Below are 21,622 nucleotides of genomic sequence, written 5' to 3'. Positions count from 1 at the left end.
ACCTAGTTTCAGATACTGCGCTAGCTCTTATGAACTTAGCTCTTCTTTAATCTGAGACTATAACCCTGAAACTGGTATTATCCCCAACATAAGAAAACTAAGTTCAGAAAAATTAGGTGATTTACTAAGGTCACTTAGCTGGCAGGAGGTTGGAATGGAATTTCAACTAGTTCCTTGCTGTAAAAACTATCCAAGGTAACCAGGCTGCCTGGCGGAAGAAGAGGATTTGGGTGGGGGAAAGCAGTGAAGTGACCATTCATTATGATTCTATTTCCAATTCCCAAAGCTGTTTCCCCAACTTTCCCAGAGGTTATAGATGGAACACCCTGTGGAAATAGCTAGTACTCAGTCCTCCTTTTATTTTGTAGAATGATCCAAGTCCTAAAATTAGCAATGATCTAGAAATGTTACAGAGCAGCTTTGGGGCTCTTCTGAAGAACCAGTTGCCTGTTCAACCCTATAATGCAGCAAATTTGCTTGGCGGCAATTTATAGCTGGAGATGTTCTCTCCATTTGAACCAGCCCAATTTGGACTACAGATCAGTCTCTTCATTCCTAGAAATCTATGGAAATAGGCCCTGACCCTCCCAAGTGCTGAGGAAGCAGGAGCACACCCAGATTAAGCATGTTTTAGGGTTAATCAGACCTGATTCAGTCATCTACTTGATCTTCTACATCTACATGATCTTCACAAATTTACCATCTGTAAAATGGAGGATAAAAGTACCTATGAGGAGTAAATGATAACATGGTATAAATGGCTCAACATGATGCTAGACAGAATTAGCAAAAAAAAAAAAAAAAAAAGAATTAGCAGCAGCTTCACAAGAAAGGTCGAGAGCCTTAGAGCTCAGTCATAGACAGGGACCTACCATCAAGGGCATGATATACAGACATGATTATTCCCCAGATTGAAGGTACCCAATTGGAGGGAAGGAAAAAAAGGAGAACAGAAAACCCTGCAGTTGAGCGGTCAGACTGCCTTCCCTCCACTGCCTCCTCCATCTCTTCTTCACAGCAATCCTCCTCGGATTTGTGTGGTAAGTTAAATAAGTAAGGTTCAGTATCATTATCCTATTTACGTATCTTGTATACTGTCTGATATTCTGGGACTAGGGCCCAAGGAAAATTTATTCTTCTCTGACTGCTTCTGATAGCAATTCTTTCTCTCTCACTCTCCCATTCCTTTCTTAAGAGTATCTATCACAGGTGAAACAGTCAAATAACTGGAAAACTTATTTCAGGGAAAGGATTAGGGAGAAGGAATTTTGAAATTAGCATGTCTGCATTAATGTTGTCTGTTTCTAGGCTCTAAATGTCCTTATGGGTAGGAAGAAACCAAGTCTTCTAGTTTTAGCTGCAAGCACTCACAGCCTTATGTATATCCAAATACTTAAAATTATTAATCAGAAATTGACTTCCTTCTTTGCCCATCTGGTGTCTTCGCAAAAGCCAAAAGCACATAAATTATTAGACCTAGGAAAGCAACTGTGACTACAGATCTTTCTATCCACCTAGGAATAACAATCACAAGATATACTACATTTAGAGGAAACAAGGTAAGGAAATTAAGAGTCTATTATTCAGTTCAGCTTGATGTACTGAGACACCTTTCCAGGATACCATGAATCCTGATTTTAAGGATAATAAAGCACTCATAAACAGATTACTCCTTGAGTTTAAAGCAGTAATTATGGAAGTTTCAAGCCCACCCACTAAATCCATGAGAAAGCTTCTTTCAGTGTAGCTGCCCACACACAAACACTCACAATACCAGAAATCTGTGTTTTAACTGAGGCACTCCTCCCTGGATTCAAGTTCATGGATTAATAAGTTACTTCCATTCTTTTCATTCACCATCTACATTCACACTCTATTTTGTGTAGAAATATAGATACCATTAAGGAAACACACAGGTCAAGTCGCTCAGGTTTAATGATTCCACGTCTATGTTATTACCATTTGAATACATCACTTCTGTTCCACTTAAGTCTGCTCACTGTAGACAACCCAGGTCACCTGGCCCCCCACTCAGAAGATTTAATCAAAGTCTCCTGCACCCAAAATTCACAAAACAGACCTCTATGATGAAATTACAGAAAGATAAATATTAGTGACCAAGCATGGGTTTTTAGGATCCAAAGATCTCTTTAACCAGCAAGAGCAGATGTGGGAAAGGAAAGAACAAGGAAACTGATACTGTTTGGACCCAAGTTTTCCGAGAACATCCTTTTCAGATTGCCTGAATAACAAGTCACCTGTCCTTAAAGAGCACAATGAATCTACTTATGCCAAGACCACAGGGCAGAAAGTACTCCAGCCCAGCTTCAGCTGAACTTCCACCACTTTCCTGTAAGGGTCACAGCAATTTTTTTGGATCTTCTGCAGCAAATCTTCCCCCTTTTCCCTGTCCCTACAAAGGCAGAAGCAGCTGGGAGAAAATCTCTCAGCCAGTTCCTCATATCCAGGCAGGATCAGAGCTTACCATTCAGACCTCTCTCTGTAAGAAGCTAAGATTTTTTTGTTTTGCTTTGTTGGCTAGCAGGTACAGGGATCCAAACCCTTGACCTTGGTATTACAACACCATGCTCTAACCAACTGAACAAACCAGCCAGCCCAAAACACTAGGATCTTATTACTTTATAAAAGGTTCAACATTGAGAAGAAGACAGCAAAACCATTCACTCATTCTCAGGCCAACCTTAGGCAGACAGGTGAAGATAAGGACAACTGAGAAAGGTCTATTTTAAGCCATTGCAGGCCAAACGCAGGTCACTCAGGAAATCCCTAACTTCAAAGTAGCGCTCAGGGCTCTCTCTAGAATGGTCACAAGTGGTGTGTTTTGTCTAGATTGCTTAGGTCATTACCAGGTCCAAGCTTCCCAGTTCCAGAACTCACTATTCCTTGGCCCTTTGGACTAATGGACAATCTGTCACTATTTCAAATTTCCTGATCCCTTTCCATCCTGGGTTTAGGTCCCCAGAGAATTGGGGCAGCAGCAGACCAACTTGGATTGTGATGAGACAGAATAAATAGCTGGTCATTGTGCATGTTTCAAAATTAACTGAACTCCCTTTGGAGTCATATTTACTCCTAGCACTGAACTGGAAGCATAATATTATAACAAAAAAAAATATCTTATTTTAAAAGACTCTCACTACTTACCCAACTTTTGCACCTCTCAGTCCTAACCTCTCACCCTCCCTCATTATACACACCACCAGAAGATGATGTCTCAACACTTTCAGTATCTCTAGGGCCCAAGGATAAAGCAGCATTAATGGCATTTGGCTGAAAATCCCATCCCACACTGAAGATTCCTCCTAGATCAACACAGTCAGAAAATAAGCAATAAAATAAGAGAAGAGGCAGTAGAAACAAGAGCCTGCCCTCCCCACATAAAAGAGGCACAGAAATTTCAGGAGTTGGTTGGAAATGGCATCATCTCTTGCCAGAAGGCCACCAGCTACCACTGGTTTGGAGCCTCATTATCACTTGTTTCTCCTCTGGACTGAAGTGCAAGATAGTCAGTATGGCTGTGAGAGTCTGCTGGCGGCCCAGGGTGTCAGGTAAGGTCAGGAAGCGGTAGATGATGTTCTTGAGGTATTCCAGGTTGGCTCCCTCCCTGCTCTGGTCCCTGATGTTCTTTTCGATGTGGCTCTGCAGGGCTCCAACCTCCTCGCGATGCCTCTCCCCCTCCTCCAGCAGCCGATCCTGCAGCTGATGCACCTCTACCTCCAGCCTGTGTTTCTGCTTTCTCAGCGATGTGATCTCCACCTCCTTGCGGGCCAACTGCTCGGCATACAGGAAGAAAGTGGGCTCGTTGGCAGCAGCAAACTGCAATGCTTGGGTCAGGCTATCTGGGGAAGATGTGTCAGCTGGGTCCCCAGGCCCCCCACCACCCACAGGGCTTCTGCGTCCCGGCAGCCCAGAGGACAAAGCCACAGAACGCAGTTGCTCCAGCTCCAAGTCCTTCTCGGCAAGCACAGCCAGAGCACGGTCCCGCTGCTTGTGCAGCTCCTCCTCCAGTTTCAGTGTGCGGTCCCTGAAGTCCAGCTGACTCTGCTCCAGCTCCTGCCGGTGGAGCTGCTGCAGCCGGGCCAGCTCCTGCTTCCAGTTCTCAGCCTCCTGCTGGCGCTGGCGCTCAAGTTCCTCACAGGACAGCCGTAGAGAGATATACTTCTCCTTTAGCTCTGCAAGCTGCTCCTGGGCTGCCTCCAGCTCCTTCGCCAGGTTGCCATCTTTGGTGTTCTTGCTCTTCAAGACGACCTGAGCCCTCATCTTGTACCTCTCAAACTCTTCCTTCAGCTGTTTCAGCTCCTGTTGGTAGTAGAGGGCAGTGGCCTTCTCCCCATCAGCAGTCTCTGAGCTGGGCATTACCTCCACATCGCAGAGTTTCTCCACATCCAGGGTCACCTGGCTTTTCCTGGCTGCAACCTGCAACAGCCTCTTCAGCTTCTCCATCTTATCCTTCAGGACATTGACATCCAGATTGGACTCCTCTCCATAGCTGTCTAGAGTGGACCGGCTGGAGGCCGCAAGAGCCAACGTCTTGTTCTCCAAGTCCAGCTGCAGAATGCGCTCCTTTAGTTTCTGCATGGCCAGCTGGTCCCTCTGCTTGGCTTTCTCATAGGTGCCTAGCAGTTCAGACACCTCGGATATTTGATTCTCTAGAGCTGCCACCCTCTGCTCTTCCACCTGAGACTGCTGGCGGAGTTGATCCTCTGCAAGGGCGGTCTGCAAAGCAAGGGAACAGATAAAAATGCATCCAGAAAAGCCCTACAGGAAACTTTGAGAGAGGGGAGCAAAAGGGTCACAGGATTGGGACGGCTTGGCAAGAATGTGAATTGGGGATTTTCTGTTGATTCCAGAGATAACAAAATTTCTTGTAACCTGCTTGGGTTCTGTTCCAAGGCACATATTATACCAAAGAATATTAAGTACCTTTGTATACCTGCTGTTGTTCTGCTTTAGTACTTCCACTTTCTACCTAGCTCACACATAAAGTATGTTGCTGTTGTTTATCATGTGCTTCCCCAAATCTTATTAAGAAATCATACAACATTCTTTTCTTCTTCCAATATTCCTGGCAGTTCAAAACTGAGTTGGATCTCTCTCCATATTGAAAGAAGTCACCTTAAAATAGCACTTTTCCCGAAAAGGCAAATCTTGACTAAAAGCAATTACAAGAGGTTATTTCTTCTGAGAAAATCCCCTTTGCCTTCAGCCAACCTACCTTTCACTGTACAGCTGCCACAGTGTTGCTTCATAGAGCACAGCTGGTAAGATGCCAATGCCCAGAAGCTCAGGGCTGACTGGCTCCAACCCAGCCTACACACAGAAACTCCACATCTTGTTGGAAGCACATTCTGTGGATACTGTCAACACCAGACAGAATGGTATTTCCCAGGAGTCACTAATGGAACTTTTCAGGTAGTATCAAAAATGACAGTGTAGCTATTTAGTTCTTATTACCAAAGGGGCGGGGGGACCCTATTCCCACTCCAGGTTAAATAACTAATGTTTGAAGAAGATGAGGGTAATTACCTTCCTCATTTCTTGCTGCAACTGAGCCTGGAAATGACTCTTAAGGCGGGCAGCCTCTTCCTGAAGTTCTTGCAGCCGGGGATCTGGTTGATTCTTCTCATCTCGAATGGCCTGCAGCTCACCTTTCAGCTCCGCCACCTTCTGGGTCAGCTGCTTGGTCTGCAGTTCAAACCCTTCCATCTGTTCAGCTGCATATGCCCGCCCCGCCAAGGCTTCTCGGGTCTCTTCTAACCGCAGCTCCAAGTCCTGGCGCTGGGTCCTCTCCTCCTGCAGCAGTTTCTGGAGCTCACGCAGCATCAAAGCATGGTCACTCTGCTCTTGGGCACGATCATGCTGTTGCGTGATAAGTCGGGCTTTGGTTTCTGCGATCTGCTCCTGCAGCCCCTTCAGTTCTCCCTCCAGACGGCCCCTCTCCTCCTCTGCCTTTTTATTGGTATCCTCTAAGTCCTGTTTCATCTTCTTCTTGTCAGCCAAGTAAGAAGCCTCCATGCGAGACTTCTCCTGGGTGACTGTAGCCAAAGAGCTGGTCAAAGTAGCCAACTGAGTCCTCAGCTGTTGCAATCTTTTGTCCACCTCCCCACCAGCAAACGGCCCATCCCCGCTGCTACTGCTAACACCACTCTCAGACCCACTGGCCTCTTCAGACTTTGGAGGTGGTGGTCCACGGGTCGGTCTGTCATCTTCTACCCCAAACTCACCCTTAGTGCTGGTGAGACTGGCCGCAGTATCCAAGCTGGTGGCGGTCCCAGTGCTATCCTCGCTGTGGGTGGAGCATCGATCATCCACAGAGTCAGGAAAGGTGAGGCCTGGAGGCTGGACACCAGCAAGGCCCACATCCGCCTCGTGGGATACCGACAGCACCTTGATGCTGGCCTCCAGCGCCTCCTTCTCCTTCAGCAGGCTTTTATAGGCGCGGACCACATCCTTGAGCCGTGCCTGGTACTGGAGGAGCTGCTGCTTCTGCGTCTCTATGGTCTCCAGCAGGTCCTTTTTGCTCGGGCCGCCCCCGAAATTCATCCCAAACTTCTCCATGGGGTTTCTGAACAGGCTGTTCCACGTCAGCGTTTGGGCAGCCCGGGAGAAGGCCGCAAAGACGGGGAGGAGGCCGTCCGGCCGCGTGCCGCACCCCCGCTCCACCCAGCTGCCCGGGACCGGATGCGGAGCGGCCGGGCAGCCTCGCAGAAGCGCCCGCCGGGTCCCAGGCCCGGAGGGCAGGAGCGGGTCCTACCCTGGAGGCGGGGCGACGCTGGCACGAGAAGAGCGCCCTGCCAGGGCTCGCCAGCACTGGCCCAGAAGCCGCCCCGCCCTCTCCGCTCGACCGGGCCGCCGCAGCCCGGGTCGGCCCCTCGGCCCCAGGTCGGCCGAGGGCTTAGGCTGAGCGTGGGTTCATCTAAACTTCCTAACTACCGCGACCGGCCGACAACGGCGCTTCCGGGTCCGCCGGAAGCGACGACAGCACGACGCCAAGAGCTCCGCCCCCGTGGGCGCGAGGTGGGCGGGGCCACTTCGGCTGGTGGGGGGGGGGTGGCCCGTTGAGAACTCACCTGGGGCGCCCGCAGCTGAGGACCGGTATTGGGAAGAGCGTAATAAGCAAGGTCGAGGACATGAGAGTGATGGTTTGGTGAGGGCGCCAGAAATTGCCCTCGGGCTGCGATCAGCGAGCGACAGGGGGCGACGTCGCACTGCCTTCTTACCAAATACCCGGGTGAACGACGCGTCCAACGCTTTGGGGCTCAGATCCATGTCCCTAAAAAATCCCCTCAGATCCATGTCCCATAAAGGGCAACAATTAAGACTCCCATTTAGACGCACGAAAACTGCAGCCCTTTCTAGCACAGTGCTTGGCACCTAGAAAGCGTATACTATAATAGTGAGTGCTCTTCCTTAGTTCTGCAGTTTATTCAACAATTTTTTTTTTTTTTAAGGTGACCGGTAAGGGGATCTTAACCCTTGGCTTGGTGTTGTCAGTACCACGCTCAGCCAGTGAGCGAACTGGCCATCCCTATATAGGGATCCGAACCCGTGGCCTTGGTGTTACCAGCACCGCACTCTCCCGAGTGAGCCACGGGCCGGCCCTATTCAACAAATATTTATGGAGGACACTCTATAGCCATGAGATCCATCCTGAGTGCCGACTACATGCAAGGAGCCTCACAAGTGTCTTGCTATTTAGTCTTTACAGTAATTCTGCTCAGAGGGTATCATTAGCACTGTTTTCCAGATATGGGAACATGAGGCACAGAGAGGTTAAGTAACATGCCCAAGGTCACACAACTACTAAGTTTAGAAATCCTATCCAAGGGGCCGGCCGGTGGCTCACCTGGGAGAGTGTGGTGCTGATAACACCAGGGTCACAGGTTGGGATCCCTACATTGGGATGGCCAGCCCGTGGCTCACTTGGGAGAGCGTGGTGCTGGCAACACCAAGTCAAGGGTTAAAATCCTCTTACTGGTCATCTTTATAAAAAATTAAAAAAAAAAAAAAAAGAAATCTTATCCAAATCAATCTGACTCTCAGTATTCCAAGTGCTGTGCCAGGTGATACCACCAGTGAAGAGACATAGCCTCACCCTTAAGGAGCTCACAATCTAATGAGGAACTAGATATGCAAACAAGTCTTGCTATCATACCAGTATGCATGGGTATATTCAAAGGGGTATGGAAGTTAAGAGAAGGGAGGCCTGTCTAGGGGAGGCACAGAAGGTTCTCAGGGAAAATACTTTGGAATGTGAAGGATGAGTAATATTTGTCCATCTAACTAGAGATGAGGGAACCAGCATTCCAGGCAAGTGGAAAAGATCTCAAGGATTTCTGGGCATGAGAGAACCTTACCTAGGAAATATTAAGAATCACCTTAAGGCAGTAGCTTAGGATATGTGAAGGAGGTGGCAACAGATGGGCTGGCACAAAGTTGGGGACCCACTTAAAGGTGTGGGGTATACTTACATTTATAAAGCAAATATATTTCACAGAGTCTAGTTCCCTGTAGTTTGAGGTTTAGCCTAACTTCTTAAAAGTACATATAAAAATGTTAACCTTGCAAAAGACAGGAAACTTCCCCAGGCCAAAAGTCTCTATTGTAAGATAAAGAATTGTAACACAACAAGGTTGCTGGCTCAAGTTACTTGATTGATATGTAAAGATACTAGGAAGCTGCTGTAGGGAAAGAGAGTGTTTGCTAAGATCAAGCTTTTGTTGGTGGATTGACTTAACCTTTTGCAAACTGCCTTATGGAATGTCATTTTGCTTGTTACCAGCTTCTATTGTTAAACTATTACCACACCTATGTTCTTTTTTTGGTAACTTCCTGGTCTGGAAAATAAATATGGGGAGAGAACCCCAATTCATGGTTAATTTCCCAAGGAAGGAATGCCTCACTCTTGAGCATTCTGGGAAATTAACCCCTTCAGGGTCTCTCACTGCTCAGAAGAAATGGGCTTTGAGAAATCCTTTTGCAGCTCCATCACTCAGGGGGAAGAGAGGTGACAAATCCGTGGGAGGCAAAGCCACATAAAGGCACTTAGATTTTATCTTGGGTGATAGTAAAACACTAAAGGATTTTAATCTCAAGAGAGGGGCATCATCAAGACTTGTGTGACAGTATGGAGATACAAAGGGGCAGGAGACCTGTGAGGAGGCTCTTTCAGTCATGGGAAAGAGATGGCAAGTGAAATAGGGTAGTGACAGCAGGGATGGAGAGAACAAGGCCGATAAAAGAGCTAAAGATATAGAATTGACCTGACTTGGTGACCATTAGTTCTGTAATTATATTTGGACTCCTTTAAATGTACTCTTTGGCCTTCCTTATAAAAGCTTCTTGAGAAAGCAAGTTTATGACTGAAGACTAAAGCAAAGTCATGCACTCACTTATACCTGGTCCCCAAAGTCTGTTTTTGTTATTCATTTTGTGGGTCAGGATGGGGCAGGCCATGGAGATCTGTTCAGACCCAGGTTCTTGGTGGCCCAGATAGCATCCAGCTGCATTATACAAAATATTCAATTACATTATCTTATTATTGATTTTCACCATAACCCCTTTAGTTAGTTAAAATAAATATGTCTCCTTTTATAGATGAGAAAATGATTGAAGGGTTATAAGAATTGTTGAAGCCAAATCCTCAAAAAATCACAGAATTGAGATTTGAACTAAGGTGTGAAACAGTGCTGGCACATGGTGGCACAATAAATATTTGTTGAATGAGTGAATGAATAAGTGAAGGTTTTCTGGTTTCCAGCTCAGCTCACCTCCAGTCCATAAGCAATTCAAGCCCACTGGGATTCCAGAATAGGCATAACACCTGCCCGTGCTTCACTGAGCAACCTATAAATTCAGTTCAACCCAACAAGCATTTGTTAAACATATATTAGATGTGACTTGCACTGACTCACTGACAAGAAGAAATTCAAATTAATTCCTATCTTATATTCTCCTCAGATGCTAAAGTAAGAGGAGAAATTACATGTCTTTAGGTCTAAGAGGCAAGATCCTCACAAAATCCTGGATGGGTGTGCATTAATAATCCAGGTCCGCAAGTCTGTGGCAAACTGAGAAAGGAATTTCAGAAAGGCTGCCTGTGCCCAGACTGAAAGGTACGGCTTGCAGGGCAATCGAGGCGAAGGTAGAGTTCTCCAGTAGTCCAAGAGTGGGTCTGCGACCACGCTGCCAAAGACTGGAAATGTCCAACGGGTTCTGCTGATTGGGGATCTAGAAAGCAGGCATTTTAAGGAACCATGAAAGCTAGCCAGCACTTGGGCATCTTCTTCCCCCACCTAAGGCCCACTCCTCACGCGATTTCTACAGTCATTGAACCACCTACTACGCGCAAAGCGCCTCAGTGGAAACCGAGGGGGCAAATGGGAGGACACGCAGCCTCCGCTCCCTTAAGGAGCGTGGTGCACACAGTCGGTGCTGCTAGTTCCCAAGAGCTAAACTGGAGCCCCGAGTGGGCTGCACCCAACTAACCGAAGCCCAGCGGCCGGCCGCAGAAGATGGGTCTTGGGGCCGCTGTGGAGCGACAAAGCCTTTTCTCAGCCCTACTCGAGCTGCTGCTTCAGCGGCCACACGCGTGACCGGCGCGCTATAATCAGGGGAGATCCAGACCCGTGTCCTCCTACAGCAGGCGCGGGACCCAGCCAGGCTGCGGAAACGGCTCAGCTGGTGTCTCTGCGGGCCGGGGGCGGGGCCGGGGGCGGGGGCCGGGGGCGGGGCCGGGGGCGGGGCCGGGGGCGGGGCCGGGGGCGGGGCCCGGGCGGGGCGGGCCCGCGGTGACGTCTGGCTGGCCGGGACGCGCGGGGGCGGCGGCGGCGCCTCCTCCTCCTGCTGCTGCGGCCATCCCCCCGCGGCCGGCCGGTTCCAGCCCGCACCCCGCGTCCGTGCCCGCTCCCCCTCCCCCGGGCCCCGCCATGGGCCTCACAGTGTCCGCGCTCTTTTCGCGGATCTTCGGAAAGAAGCAGATGCGGATCCTTATGGGTGAGGCAAATCAAGCGCGCGGCCCGGACCGGGCGCCAGCCCCGGCGCAGCCCTCTCGCCCCCGCGTCCCTCTAGCCTGGCTCACCTGGGTCTCTGACCCCGAGCGTCACACCTCCTAACCCTCCGAGGCCTCTGCTCTCGGGCGGCTCCCGGTCTGCAGCGCCGCTCCCGAGGCCTGAGACCCGGAGCTGCGGGCCTGGGTGGGGTGAACCTCCCTCCGCCCCGGCCCGGCTGGTAAGAAGGGAGGATTCCGCCCTTGGAGACGACTTTTGAAAGGAGCACGGCCTTCCTCCCGTGCCCCTTACCTCCCAGTCCTCCCCACCCCCCACCCGCACCCCCCACTTTAGGGGCAGGAGTTGGCGCTTGCCACCCAGACTGCTCTCAAGGCCCCGAAGGTAGATGTCAGCGCGCACCTGGAGGCGCTCCTGCTCTCCGCCCCCGTCACCATCAGCTGTCCTAGCCTCTCCCTGTCCCTGGTCTCTAGGGGGCTCCCTCGCTCCCCTCTCCATCCCTGTGCCCCTCTCTGTTAACAGTCGGCTTGGATGCGGCTGGCAAGACCACAATCCTGTACAAACTGAAGTTGGGGGAGATTGTCACCACAATCCCCACCATAGGTGAGCTTGGGGACGAGGCAGGGAGGAACGGGAGCGCGCGGCGGGCCTTCTCAGGGTCTGCTCCCAGTTCTGCCCGAGGCCCTTATCTGGAGCTGACCCTGACACCAGATACTACTTGAGAAGTGGGTCATGGTATCTCTACATGCCGGTTGGTGCCGGGAGGTTGGGTGGATGTGTGTGATCTAGCCCCACCCCATCTGTTGACTGCCCGTCCTCCGCGGTTTTATTCCCCTGGGCCTTGATTATTGCCTTCTGATTTTGTGTTTCTGCTGAGATCCAAGTGGTTTTTTGGATTTTTTTTTTTCTTTTTTTTTTTGGTAGCTGGCTGGTAAGGAGATTCTAACCCGATGCAAATTAGTTTAAGTAGTTCCTTCCTTTAAGGACTTTTTCTCATACTTTTTCCAATGATCTGCAGGCTTCAACGTGGAAACAGTGGAATATAAGAACATCTGTTTTACAGTCTGGGATGTGGGAGGCCAGGACAAGATTCGGCCTCTGTGGCGGCATTACTTCCAGAACACTCAGGTGTGGTGTGTGTGGGACTCCCCAACCCCAGGGGAAGAGGTATGAGGTGTAGGAGGACTGAGATGTTTGCCTAGGCTGGGCCCCCCAGACCAAGAAGAAACTTCCCTCCTTCTACCCCCTTTGGTTGACTAGCCTTTATTCATCCTTCAGAACTGGTCCTAGTCTTCTGAGACTTGGCCACTTTAGACTTCTCCTGAGAAGCAGGGTTCTGGGGCCACACTGTCTGATTTAACTCTCATATCTTTCCCTGTTCCCTTGCACATCTTTTAGTTAGATACTTTCCTCAAGAGGAGAGTCTGTACCCTTTGCAGTGGTGTCTCTAGTTTGTGTCAGGACTTCTGCAGAACCCTAGTAGAAGTTTACTAGATGAGAACGGTTGACACGACTAAAGATGGGAAGAAAAGAGAAAGGGCCAAACTCGGGTATGTCTCAGGCAGGAATGATAGCTTTCTCGTTCCTTCCTTCCTTCCTTCCTACCCAGGGCCTCATCTTCGTCGTGGACAGCAATGACCGGGAGCGAGTCCAGGAGTCTGCTGATGAACTCCAGAAGATGGTGAGTACCCAGAGCCCTGGGAGCTAAGCCCTCAGCTTGGGGACCTCTGTCTGTGGTGCTGTGGAAGTCAGGGAATCCTCCACAGGCATTAAAGGCCAAAAATATGGTTCTCGTTGTACACAGAGACATGTTGTGTGTCTCATCCTGTGTTGGATAGGACTGAGTCGTTCTGTGATTTCTCGTGCCTTTGCATCTGAGTCTGAGAAGTTGGTGGCAAGAGGGGGGTTATATATGGTAGAGAAAAACATCATCTTACGTTCTTGTTTTTTCCATTTGAAAATATTGTCATTTTTCCTATAGCAAGAATTCAAATTAGAAAAAGGCCTCTTAAGGCTTAGGTGGCCTCAAGCCCATGTATAACTCTATGTCTTGTGTTCAGCAATAGACGACACTATACTATATTTTTCCCACAAAGAAGCTAGAGGTAGGAAAGGGGGCTCCCCAACACAGCAGGGAAGAGGGAGCCTGGGGACCCTACTGGGACCACAGGTTCCACTCTCTCTTCTCCCATCTCAGCTGCAGGAGGATGAGCTGCGGGATGCGGTGCTGCTGGTATTTGCCAACAAGCAGGACATGCCCAACGCCATGCCCGTGAGCGAACTGACTGACAAGCTGGGGCTACAGCACTTGCGCAGCCGCACGGTGAGGGTCCTGCCCACCTCGCAGTGGATCCTGCCCCTCCCAGGGAAACCACAGGCTGGGGCAAGGATGAAAAGGCATTCCTTCTTCTTCCCCACTGCTGACCTCTTTTCTTTCCTTCTCCCCACAGTGGTACGTCCAGGCCACCTGTGCCACCCAAGGCACAGGCCTGTATGATGGGCTGGATTGGCTGTCCCATGAGCTGTCAAAGCGCTAACCAGCCAGGGGCAGGCCCCTGCTGCCCAGAAGCTCCCGCGTTCATCCCCGGGATGACCAGACTCCCGGACTCCTCAGGCAGTGCCCTTCCCTCCCACTTCTCCTCCCCCACAGACACAGGCCTCTGCTCCTGCTCCTGCCTGCATGTTCTCTGTTGTTGGAGCCTGGCGCCTCGCCCTCTGGGTGCAGAGGGGTCCACTCTCCTGCCTGCTGGGACCTGTAGTAGAGGCTTCCTGGCCAAGGCCCTCTTCTAGAGGAGGAGCAGGGATCTGGGTTTACTTTTGTTTTTTCTGTTTTGGGTGTACCCTTGGGGCCAGGTTGGGGGGAAGATGAGGGCTTCGGGTGGTGCTATGATGTGGCACTGGATATTGGGTAATAAATTTGCTGTGATTTGTACACAGTGTTGTCTGTAGTCTAGAAGCAGGACGCTGGGTTATTGGGTGCAGCAAGACAATATGAGAGACACTTAAAGCAGCTAAGGCTGCAGGACCAACAGCCCTACACACACACACACACACACACACACACACACACACACACACACTCACTCACTCACTCACTCACTCACTCACTCACTCTACCACCACCACACAACATACCCTCACCTAGCTCAACTTCTCCCTCCTTATTCTTGGGCTAGTAATACTGTAGGGTTTCCAGTAGAGAAAACCTCATTTCTTCCCCAGTTCCAAGGATCCTTGGCTGAAAGTAACAAGATCTACCTTCATGTTTCCATAAACCATGTAACTCCATTTCCCATCCTTCTAGCTATTTAGAGCGGTAGTTTTAATGATTGCTTTGTACGTGAAAATTTGAGGGGGTAGGAATATGCATTAAAAACATGGGTCCTGAGGCATGCTTCATAAAGGTGATTCATCAGGACTGGTCTGAGGCCCAACAATATACATCTTTAAAATTACTCAGATGATTCTGGCACTGGTAGTCTATTAGCCTTAATTTACAAAGCATTGGTGGAGCCTGGGGGTTACAGTTCCTCGCTGTGCACCACGGGGACTCTTTTACCTGGGAATAGGAAGGTGCATGTAAGGAACCAGGGGCGTGGGCTCTTCTCCAAATGTGGTTGACTCTATCCACTTCCCTGTGAATCCAAGCAAAGCTTAAACAAAACCCATCATCACCACCACCATTTCTTTTTGCCTTTCTCTCTTTTTCTTTCATGTTGTCAGTTTTTCCAGGTCTGGGCTGGGTTTTGTCCATGAGCTTTGCAGGAAGTGAGACCTAGAGACTATTAGATAACAGAGACTCTTTGGAGGGATAAGGCTGGTGTTCTTACAGGCAGCTCTGGCTGTCTGCCCAGCCAGCTATCCTACCCCCCAGCAGCACAGCCAGGGATTGGTGAGGAGGGTGCTTGGTACTCTCTCCACCCAGGCCTTTCTCCTTACCCTGGTCCTGAGCCAGCCCTGCCTGATTAACATGAGTAAGTTGATCCTCGCTGGTTATCTATCTAGGGTTTTCTCACACTTTCTGCAAAGTAACTTCTGAGAAATTTGGGCTCGTCTTCCCAAGGGCCATAAAAGCTGATAGATTTTTCTCGGATATCTTGAGCTTAAAAAAAAATACTGAGTCTCAAAAACTCCAGGCAAAACCATTCCTAGGGAGGAAAAAAGTTGATTTCTATCCTGTTATCAAAATGAGAAACAGAAGTAAAGAAAGGGAGGTACTTCCCTAAAGTTGCAGATTGAATTTCTACTTTCTGGTCTTAACCTACCTTCATGCCCAGAGTGGCGTAGGGAGGCAGATGCCAGAGGCCCTGGACCCACTTCCTCTGGGCCATGGATTGAAGTTGCTGGGCCAGTGCTCTTTCCCTACTGTGTGGGGATAGGAGGCAGCCCTCACAATCACAATGCTCCCGGGTCACAGAGGCGTGGGGCCCTAGGCCAGCTTTTGCCTGGGAAGTTCCCTCTGGGGACATCTTCTGGTGGGTACTACAGGCCTTATTCCCAGCCCTATGGCCTGTGGAACCTCACCACTGGGGGGAAGGCTGGGCCGGACAGAGTCATCACTTGTGGCACTGGCCCTATGGATGAGGTGGAGTGGATGCACAGACATCCCAAGGTCGAGGACCTAAGGGTTGGGCTCATCAGCTGGGCAGGAACCTACCTCACCTTTGAGCCATGTAAGAAAATGGTCACCACTACTGCGAAGAGCTTGGGCAGGAGACAGGTAACAAAACAGACCTGTACTGGAGCGAGTTTTCCAAGTGGTTAAGCTCTCTTCTGTGTGTCTGTGTGTGTGTGTGCACATTGCAGGGAGGGGAGCAGTGCACTCTCAACCTGATCACTTTCCTAGTTCTGCCATTGCCAGGCCAAAGCCCTTCTACTCCAGGCTTTTGCTCATTGGTCTCCATTGCTCTCCCTCCCCTCTCTAAACCTATCCCACAAGGTGAAGCTCAGCCCTGGCCTTGCTACCTTGTCCTACTCCAGCTGCTCCCTACCCTCCATCCCAGCACGGGGGTGGTTGTGTCAATGCAGAGAGGAGAGGTAGAGAGCCCAGACTGAAGGCACAATTGTGGGCATCCAGGGGAAGTTGGGCCAGTAGAGCTATTGCAAGGCCTATGTTTCTGTTCTGGTTGTTGTTTGAGAATGGGGTACTATAGAAGCCCTAGCAGAGTTGGTTTTCAATTAGAGAGGAGTGGAGGTTCCTCTGGGATGGGTGCCAGAGTGAGGCAGGAGCAAAGTCCTGTGACTTATAACAAGACTGATCACAACTGAACCAGTCAATTGCACCTCAACTGTGTGTGCTCCCATCTCCATTCATGGAGCCTGGGCCTTCTTATAGGAGCTCTTGCTTTTCTCCTGCCATGTTGGGGAGGTGGCCTTTGGGACTGCAGGTATTGGCTGAGTGTGTTATCCAGAGGACACAGTGAGGAAGAAAGAGGTAAGACTTAAACCAAAGCACTTCTTAGAAAATTAGGTATTGAAGGATGGGATCAAGGAAGGGAGAAGGAAACTTACCTATTGTTAGCTGTAGGAGGTGGGCGTCTAGAACCTCTTTGGATCTTGAGAAGCCCTACAGCTCCAGTGGTGGAGGGGCCCAGAGATCTTTTGGTTACTGTTGGTTGGGACAGAGGAAGAGCTGACAGCAAGGAGACAGCAGATCTGGTGAGGAGGGAAAGGTGGTTGGTCTTGATGAAGGTGCTGGGGTGATGCCAGCAGGGATGGTTATACGGCTCCTTGGCCTAGTCACTTGGCAGTACTGATTTCGCTCTCCTCCCTCCCAATGGCTTCAGACTTGGGAGCTCCTAGTGAGCAATGAGCATGATACACAGGCCGTGGTGCGACTAAAGAGCTTGCAGGGCTTCTACCTTCTGTGTGAGGGGGATGGCACTGTGTGCTACAGCCGGCCAAGGACCAGCCACCATGGATGCTTCCTACTCCGTTTTCACCGGAATGGCAAGTGGACCCTCCAGTGCTTAATATCTGGTCGTTATCTGGAGTCCAATGGCGAGGCTGTGTTCTGCAACTCCCGGGTCCTCTCAGCTTACCACATGTGGACCCCCCAGCCAGCCCTGCATGTCCATGTGATCCTCTATAGCCCCATCCATCACTGCTATGCTCGGGCCGACCCCACCGTGGGTCGCATCTGGGTGGACACTGCAGTCCCCTGCCTGGAGGAATGTGGCTTCCTGTTGCATTTTCAAGATGGATGCTACCACCTGGAGACCTCTACACACCACTTCTTGTCCCATGTAGACCGGCTGGTCCCCCAACCCTCATCACAGACAGCTTTTCACATGCAAGTGCGGCCTGGAGGGTTTGTGGCACTGTGCGATGGGGAAGGAGGCATGTTATATCCACAGGGCACGCATCTGCTCCTGGGACTGGGCTCCAATCCTGTGAGGGGTGAGGAGTGGTTCATCCTGCAGCACTGTCCCACCTGGGTCAGCCTCAGGTCAAAGACTCGGAAGTTCATCTCGGTCATCTATGGCAAGTGCTGGGTCCAACACACAGCCATGGAGGGAGGAAGGGCTGGCTGCTGAAAAGAGGAAAGTATGTTTGAGATCAGCAAGGATTTTTGAACCTACTAATAAGCATGATCCTGGGGTCCCAAGGGGATCTCTGTGGCATAGGAAAGGTCAGAAAATCAGGGATATGGGCTTTTAGGGGAAGTCACCTGGGTCATCTCCAGACTACTATGGTCCAATATAACGTGATGAAGGTCGAAGGGGGAAAGTAGACGGAAGCCCAGTGACGAAGCATGGAGGAGGGGCTGAGGCCAAGGGTGAGGCCAGATTTGGGCTTCTGCTGACATGCACTTCCTCTGCAGATGCTGAAGTGTGTGCTGCCTCTGAGCGCATAACCCCGATGTCCTTGTTCCAGTTTGAATGTGACAGTGAGAGCCCCACTTTGCAGCTCTGTTCGGCCAGTGGCTACTACCTAGTCCAGGTGAGACCTTGGCTTTCTGAGCAAGAGAAACCTTAAGCTCTGAGCTCTCCCTCTCTAGGCACACTTTCTCTTTCCTCAGGCAGATGACCAGATGGTGGAGGTGAGCTGTGGAGTCCCTTGTCAATCAACACTCATTTTCACCCAATGGAACCTCTCCTAAAATAAAAAAATTTGGGGGGCCGGCCCGTGGCTCACTCGGGAGAGTGCGGTGCTAATAACACCAAGGCCCCGGGTTCGGATCCCATATACGGATGGCCGGTTCGCTCACTGGTTGAGCGTGGTGCTGACCACACCAAGTCAAGGGTTAAGATCCCCTTACCAGTCATCTTTTTTAAAAAATAAAATAAAATAATAAAATAAAATAAAATAAAATAAAATAAAAATTTTATTGAGACATAACTTAATTATGTAAATTATATGATACACATATATCATGTATAAATTATGTAAATTGTGTATATTATGTGTGCTATGCATGTTTACTATATGAATAAAATGCACCCATTTTAGGTGTAAAATTAAGTTTTGACAGAGGTATACACCCCTGCAACTATTCCACAATCATACCACAAGTTAGAAAATATTTCCATCACCACAAAAATTCCCTCTTGCCTCTTTGCAGTCAGTATTTCAGTGTCTCTCCACCCTTGCCCACCCCTGCTACCAATGGTCTGTGTTTGGTCACTATGGATTAGATTTGGCAACTCTAGAACTTCATATAAATGGAATCATACAGTATGTACAGTATGTATACTCCTTTCTCTTGACACAATTTTTTTTTAAGATTTATTTGTGAAGTTATACCAGTCGCTCATTCCTTTTTATTTCTGGGTAGTATTCCATACTACTACTCATAATCATAAACATAATTTGTTTATCTATTCATTTGTTGATGAACACTTGGATTGTGTATTAGTCCATTTCTGTTGCTTACAACAAAATACCTAGAACGGGGTAATTTGTAAAAAAAAAAAAAAAAAAGAAAAAAGAAAAAAATTTATCGCTTATAGTTTCAGAGGCTGGGAAGTCCACAGTCCAGGGAACACATCTGGTGAGGGTCTTCTTGGGTGGTGTCTTTACAGCAATGCAGGGGTTTCACATGGCAGAAAATGGCAGGGCAGAGATGGAGATAGTTCCTCATGCCCTCTCCTTTTAAAGCCCTCAGAACCACGCCCAGGGCCACCTTTAAACCATCAACTTAATCACCTCTTCAAGGCCCCACCTTTCAATTATCATAATAGTATTTTCTACCCTCCTAACAGTCACAGTGGGAGTCCAGTCTCCAGCACATTAAACTTTGGGGGGACACAATTCAATCCACTACAGATTGTTTCCAGTTTGGGTTATTATGTATAAAGATGCTATGAGCATGTGTACAGGTCTTTTTGTGAGCCTATATATTCATTTATCTTGGGAAAATACCTAGGAGTAGAAGTACTATGTTACAAGATAGGTGTGTGTTTATAAGAAAATGTTAAACAGTTTTCTAAGGTGACTGTACCATTTTGCATTCTTGGCAGTAAGGTATGAAGGCTCTAATTGCTCCATATTCTTACCAACACTTGATATTGTCTGTCTTTTTAACTTTAGTCGCTCTAATGGGTGAGTAATGGTATCTTATTATGGCTTTAATTTGCATTACCTTATAATTAGTCATTTTTAGCATTTTTTCATGTGCTTTTTGGCCATTTGTATATCTTCTCTGTGAGGTGTCTGTTCAAAGCTTTTGCTCATTTGTTATTGGGTTGCTTGTCTTATTATTGAGTTGTAAGATTTCTTTATATGTTCTAAATTTCTTTGCCAAATATATATACTGTATTGTAAATGTTTTCTCCCAATCTGTGACTTGCCTTTTCATTTGCTTAATGGTGACTTTTACAAGTTTTTAATTTTTATTTTGTTGATATTTTGAATGATTACTGCTTTTTCCCCCCCAAGAAATCATTACCTACCCCAAAGTTGCAAAGAATTTCTCTATGTTTGTTTCTAGACATTTTATAGTTTATCTTTCACTTTTGTGTCCATTTCAAAATGACTTTGAAGTCAGGGCTGGGGTTTATTTCTCACAATATGATATCCTGGTCCCTTTCTTATGCTGTCCTTTGGGATACAGCACAGACTGGAGGAAGTGGGAGAGCTGAGGCCACAGCATGTCTTCTAAAAAGGATCTGAGAGCATAAAGCATAATCTGGGAGAATAAAAAAGGCTGGGGGTGGGATGTAGGAAGAGGGTCTAGGAATAAAAATGTGAGTAGAAAGCTGAGATTGTCAGTCCTTACTCCTCGTCTCTGTTCCTGATATTCTCTCCAGAGGCGCCACCGGACAGTGATGGCTAATGGGCACCCACTGGAGTCTGACACTTTCTTCCGTGTGCACTGGAATTGTGGCAGGATCATCCTGCAGTCCTCCAATGGGCGCTTCCTGGGTATTGCAGCCAATGGCCTGCTGATGGCCAATGCCACCATTCCGGGTGAGCTGAGCACCCCCTGCCAGGTTATTCCAAGTGAGGGATGCTTTTAGAGGGAGCTGGAATATGATTTTAAAAAAAAAAAAAAAAAGAGCACTGGAGTTGGGGTCAGAAAATTTGGGTCTCTATATCCCCTCAGTCACTGAATTTTTTTTTGTCACTTGAGTAAACCACCTCTTTGAGCCTTAGTTTCATTGTCTGTAAAAATGAAGATGATACCTACCCTACTGCCTCACAGGACTGTCCTAAGGATTAAATAGATGAATACTTCTCAAGGGAAGGATGAATATTACAATTTCTTGGGCTCTACACTGTGTTAGGTGTTCTCACCAACATTTCACAAACACCTAGCTTAAGACCTGGCACATAGTATGTATTCGTTAAATGTTGAAATACTGACAACACCCTTCTCCAATTAGTGTTCTCTCTCCTGCTTTCATCTGGGAAAACATCTAGAGGCATCCATCCAGATACCTCCTTCCTATTTCTTTCAGGCCCAAATGAGGAATTTGGGATTCGATTAGCCAACCGCCCCTTCCTCGCCTTGCGAGGTAGGTATGGGTATGTGGGCTCCTCATCAAAACATGACCTCATACAGTGCAATATGGATCAACCTGACTGCATTCACCTATTGCCCTGCCACCAAGGCATCTACCACTTCCAGGGTGAGTGGCTCCTCTTCCCAGCCCCAGGTTCACAGTCTAGCCCCAGCTCAGACTCCAGGGCCTACCATTCAGGGCCTGTTCATCATAAAAAGAAAAACAGGGTTTCTGTTTGTTTTCACACTTTAAGGCCCCAGAGTAGATTGGCAGAACAGAAACCAGTAGAATCCCCACTGGCCCTCCTGCGTTTCCATAGAAGGACCTGCCAACACAGGCAGGATAGGGCAGCCAGGAGAGAGTGGTGTGCCTCCAGGAAGGCTGAATTGCTAGACCACTCCCCTCCCAATGCCCCTGGTGACCTGAGCTCTTCCCTCCCCAGCACAAGGTGGATCCTTCTGGTCAATCACATCCTTTGGCACCTTTCGCCCTTGGGGAAAGTTTGCCCTTAACTTCTGTATAGAGCTTCAGGGGAGCAACTTGCTCACAGTACTGGCGCCCAATGGCTTCTACATGCGAGCTGACAGAAGTGGCACCCTATTGGCAGACAGTGAAGACATTACCAAAGAGTGTATCTGGGAATTTTAG

The 21,622-nt window shown here is 48.8% G+C and overlaps 3 protein-coding genes across 3 annotated transcripts; 2 read left to right on the top strand and 1 right to left on the bottom strand.

Moving 5' to 3' along the window:
* Positions 1–1,917: 1,917 nt before the first annotated feature.
* GCC1 (GRIP and coiled-coil domain containing 1) lies at positions 1,918–6,956 on the bottom strand. Its single transcript, XM_063099624.1, has 2 exons — positions 5,548–6,956; positions 1,918–4,737 (listed from the first exon to the last, which is right to left on the bottom strand). The coding sequence occupies exons 1-2, from the start codon at positions 6,577–6,579 to the stop codon at positions 3,442–3,444; spliced, it is 2,328 nt and encodes a 775-aa protein (XP_062955694.1). The 5' UTR covers positions 6,580–6,956; the 3' UTR covers positions 1,918–3,441.
* Positions 6,957–10,827: 3,871 nt separating this feature from the next.
* On the top strand, positions 10,828–13,959 carry ARF5 (ADP ribosylation factor 5). Its single transcript, XM_063100461.1, has 6 exons — positions 10,828–11,016; positions 11,550–11,630; positions 12,046–12,155; positions 12,637–12,708; positions 13,225–13,350; positions 13,478–13,959. Exons 1-6 carry the CDS (start codon positions 10,950–10,952, stop codon positions 13,562–13,564), a joined length of 543 nt encoding a protein of 180 aa, XP_062956531.1. The 5' UTR covers positions 10,828–10,949; the 3' UTR covers positions 13,565–13,959.
* A 1,644-nt stretch (positions 13,960–15,603) lies between these two features.
* Positions 15,604–21,622, top strand: FSCN3 (fascin actin-bundling protein 3). The gene is made up of 6 exons (XM_063101208.1): positions 15,604–15,747; positions 16,814–17,510; positions 17,851–17,969; positions 20,279–20,438; positions 20,930–21,100; positions 21,417–21,622. The coding sequence occupies exons 1-6, from the start codon at positions 15,604–15,606 to the stop codon at positions 21,620–21,622; spliced, it is 1,497 nt and encodes a 498-aa protein (XP_062957278.1).

The sequence above is a fragment of the Cynocephalus volans genome, chromosome 6 (genome assembly GCF_027409185.1).
Source record: "Cynocephalus volans isolate mCynVol1 chromosome 6, mCynVol1.pri, whole genome shotgun sequence".
NCBI classification, from domain to species: domain Eukaryota; kingdom Metazoa; phylum Chordata; class Mammalia; order Dermoptera; family Cynocephalidae; genus Cynocephalus; species Cynocephalus volans.
Note: the sequence above shows the minus strand (reverse complement) of the source record. Positions and strands in the feature narration are given on the sequence as shown.

Excerpts from the sequence above, each read along its gene's own strand:
- GCC1 (XM_063099624.1), bottom strand. The coding sequence starts at position 6,579 with ATGGAGAAGTTTGGGATGAATTTCGGGGGCGGCCCGAGCAAAAAGGAC. Across the intron at positions 4,738-5,547 it reads TGCAGCAAGAAATGAGGAAG|ACCGCCCTTGCAGAGGATCA; the intron begins GTAATTACCCTC and ends CTTGCTTTGCAG.
- FSCN3 (XM_063101208.1), top strand. The coding sequence starts at position 15,604 with ATGGATGAGGTGGAGTGGATGCACAGACATCCCAAGGTCGAGGACCTA. Across the intron at positions 17,511-17,850 it reads GTTCATCTCGGTCATCTATG|ATGCTGAAGTGTGTGCTGCC; the intron begins GCAAGTGCTGGG and ends CTTCCTCTGCAG. Across the intron at positions 17,970-20,278 it reads GTGGCTACTACCTAGTCCAG|AGGCGCCACCGGACAGTGAT; the intron begins GTGAGACCTTGG and ends TATTCTCTCCAG.
- ARF5 (XM_063100461.1), top strand. The coding sequence starts at position 10,950 with ATGGGCCTCACAGTGTCCGCGCTCTTTTCGCGGATCTTCGGAAAGAAG. Across the intron at positions 11,017-11,549 it reads GCAGATGCGGATCCTTATGG|TCGGCTTGGATGCGGCTGGC; the intron begins GTGAGGCAAATC and ends CTCTGTTAACAG. Across the intron at positions 13,351-13,477 it reads AGCACTTGCGCAGCCGCACG|TGGTACGTCCAGGCCACCTG; the intron begins GTGAGGGTCCTG and ends TTCTCCCCACAG.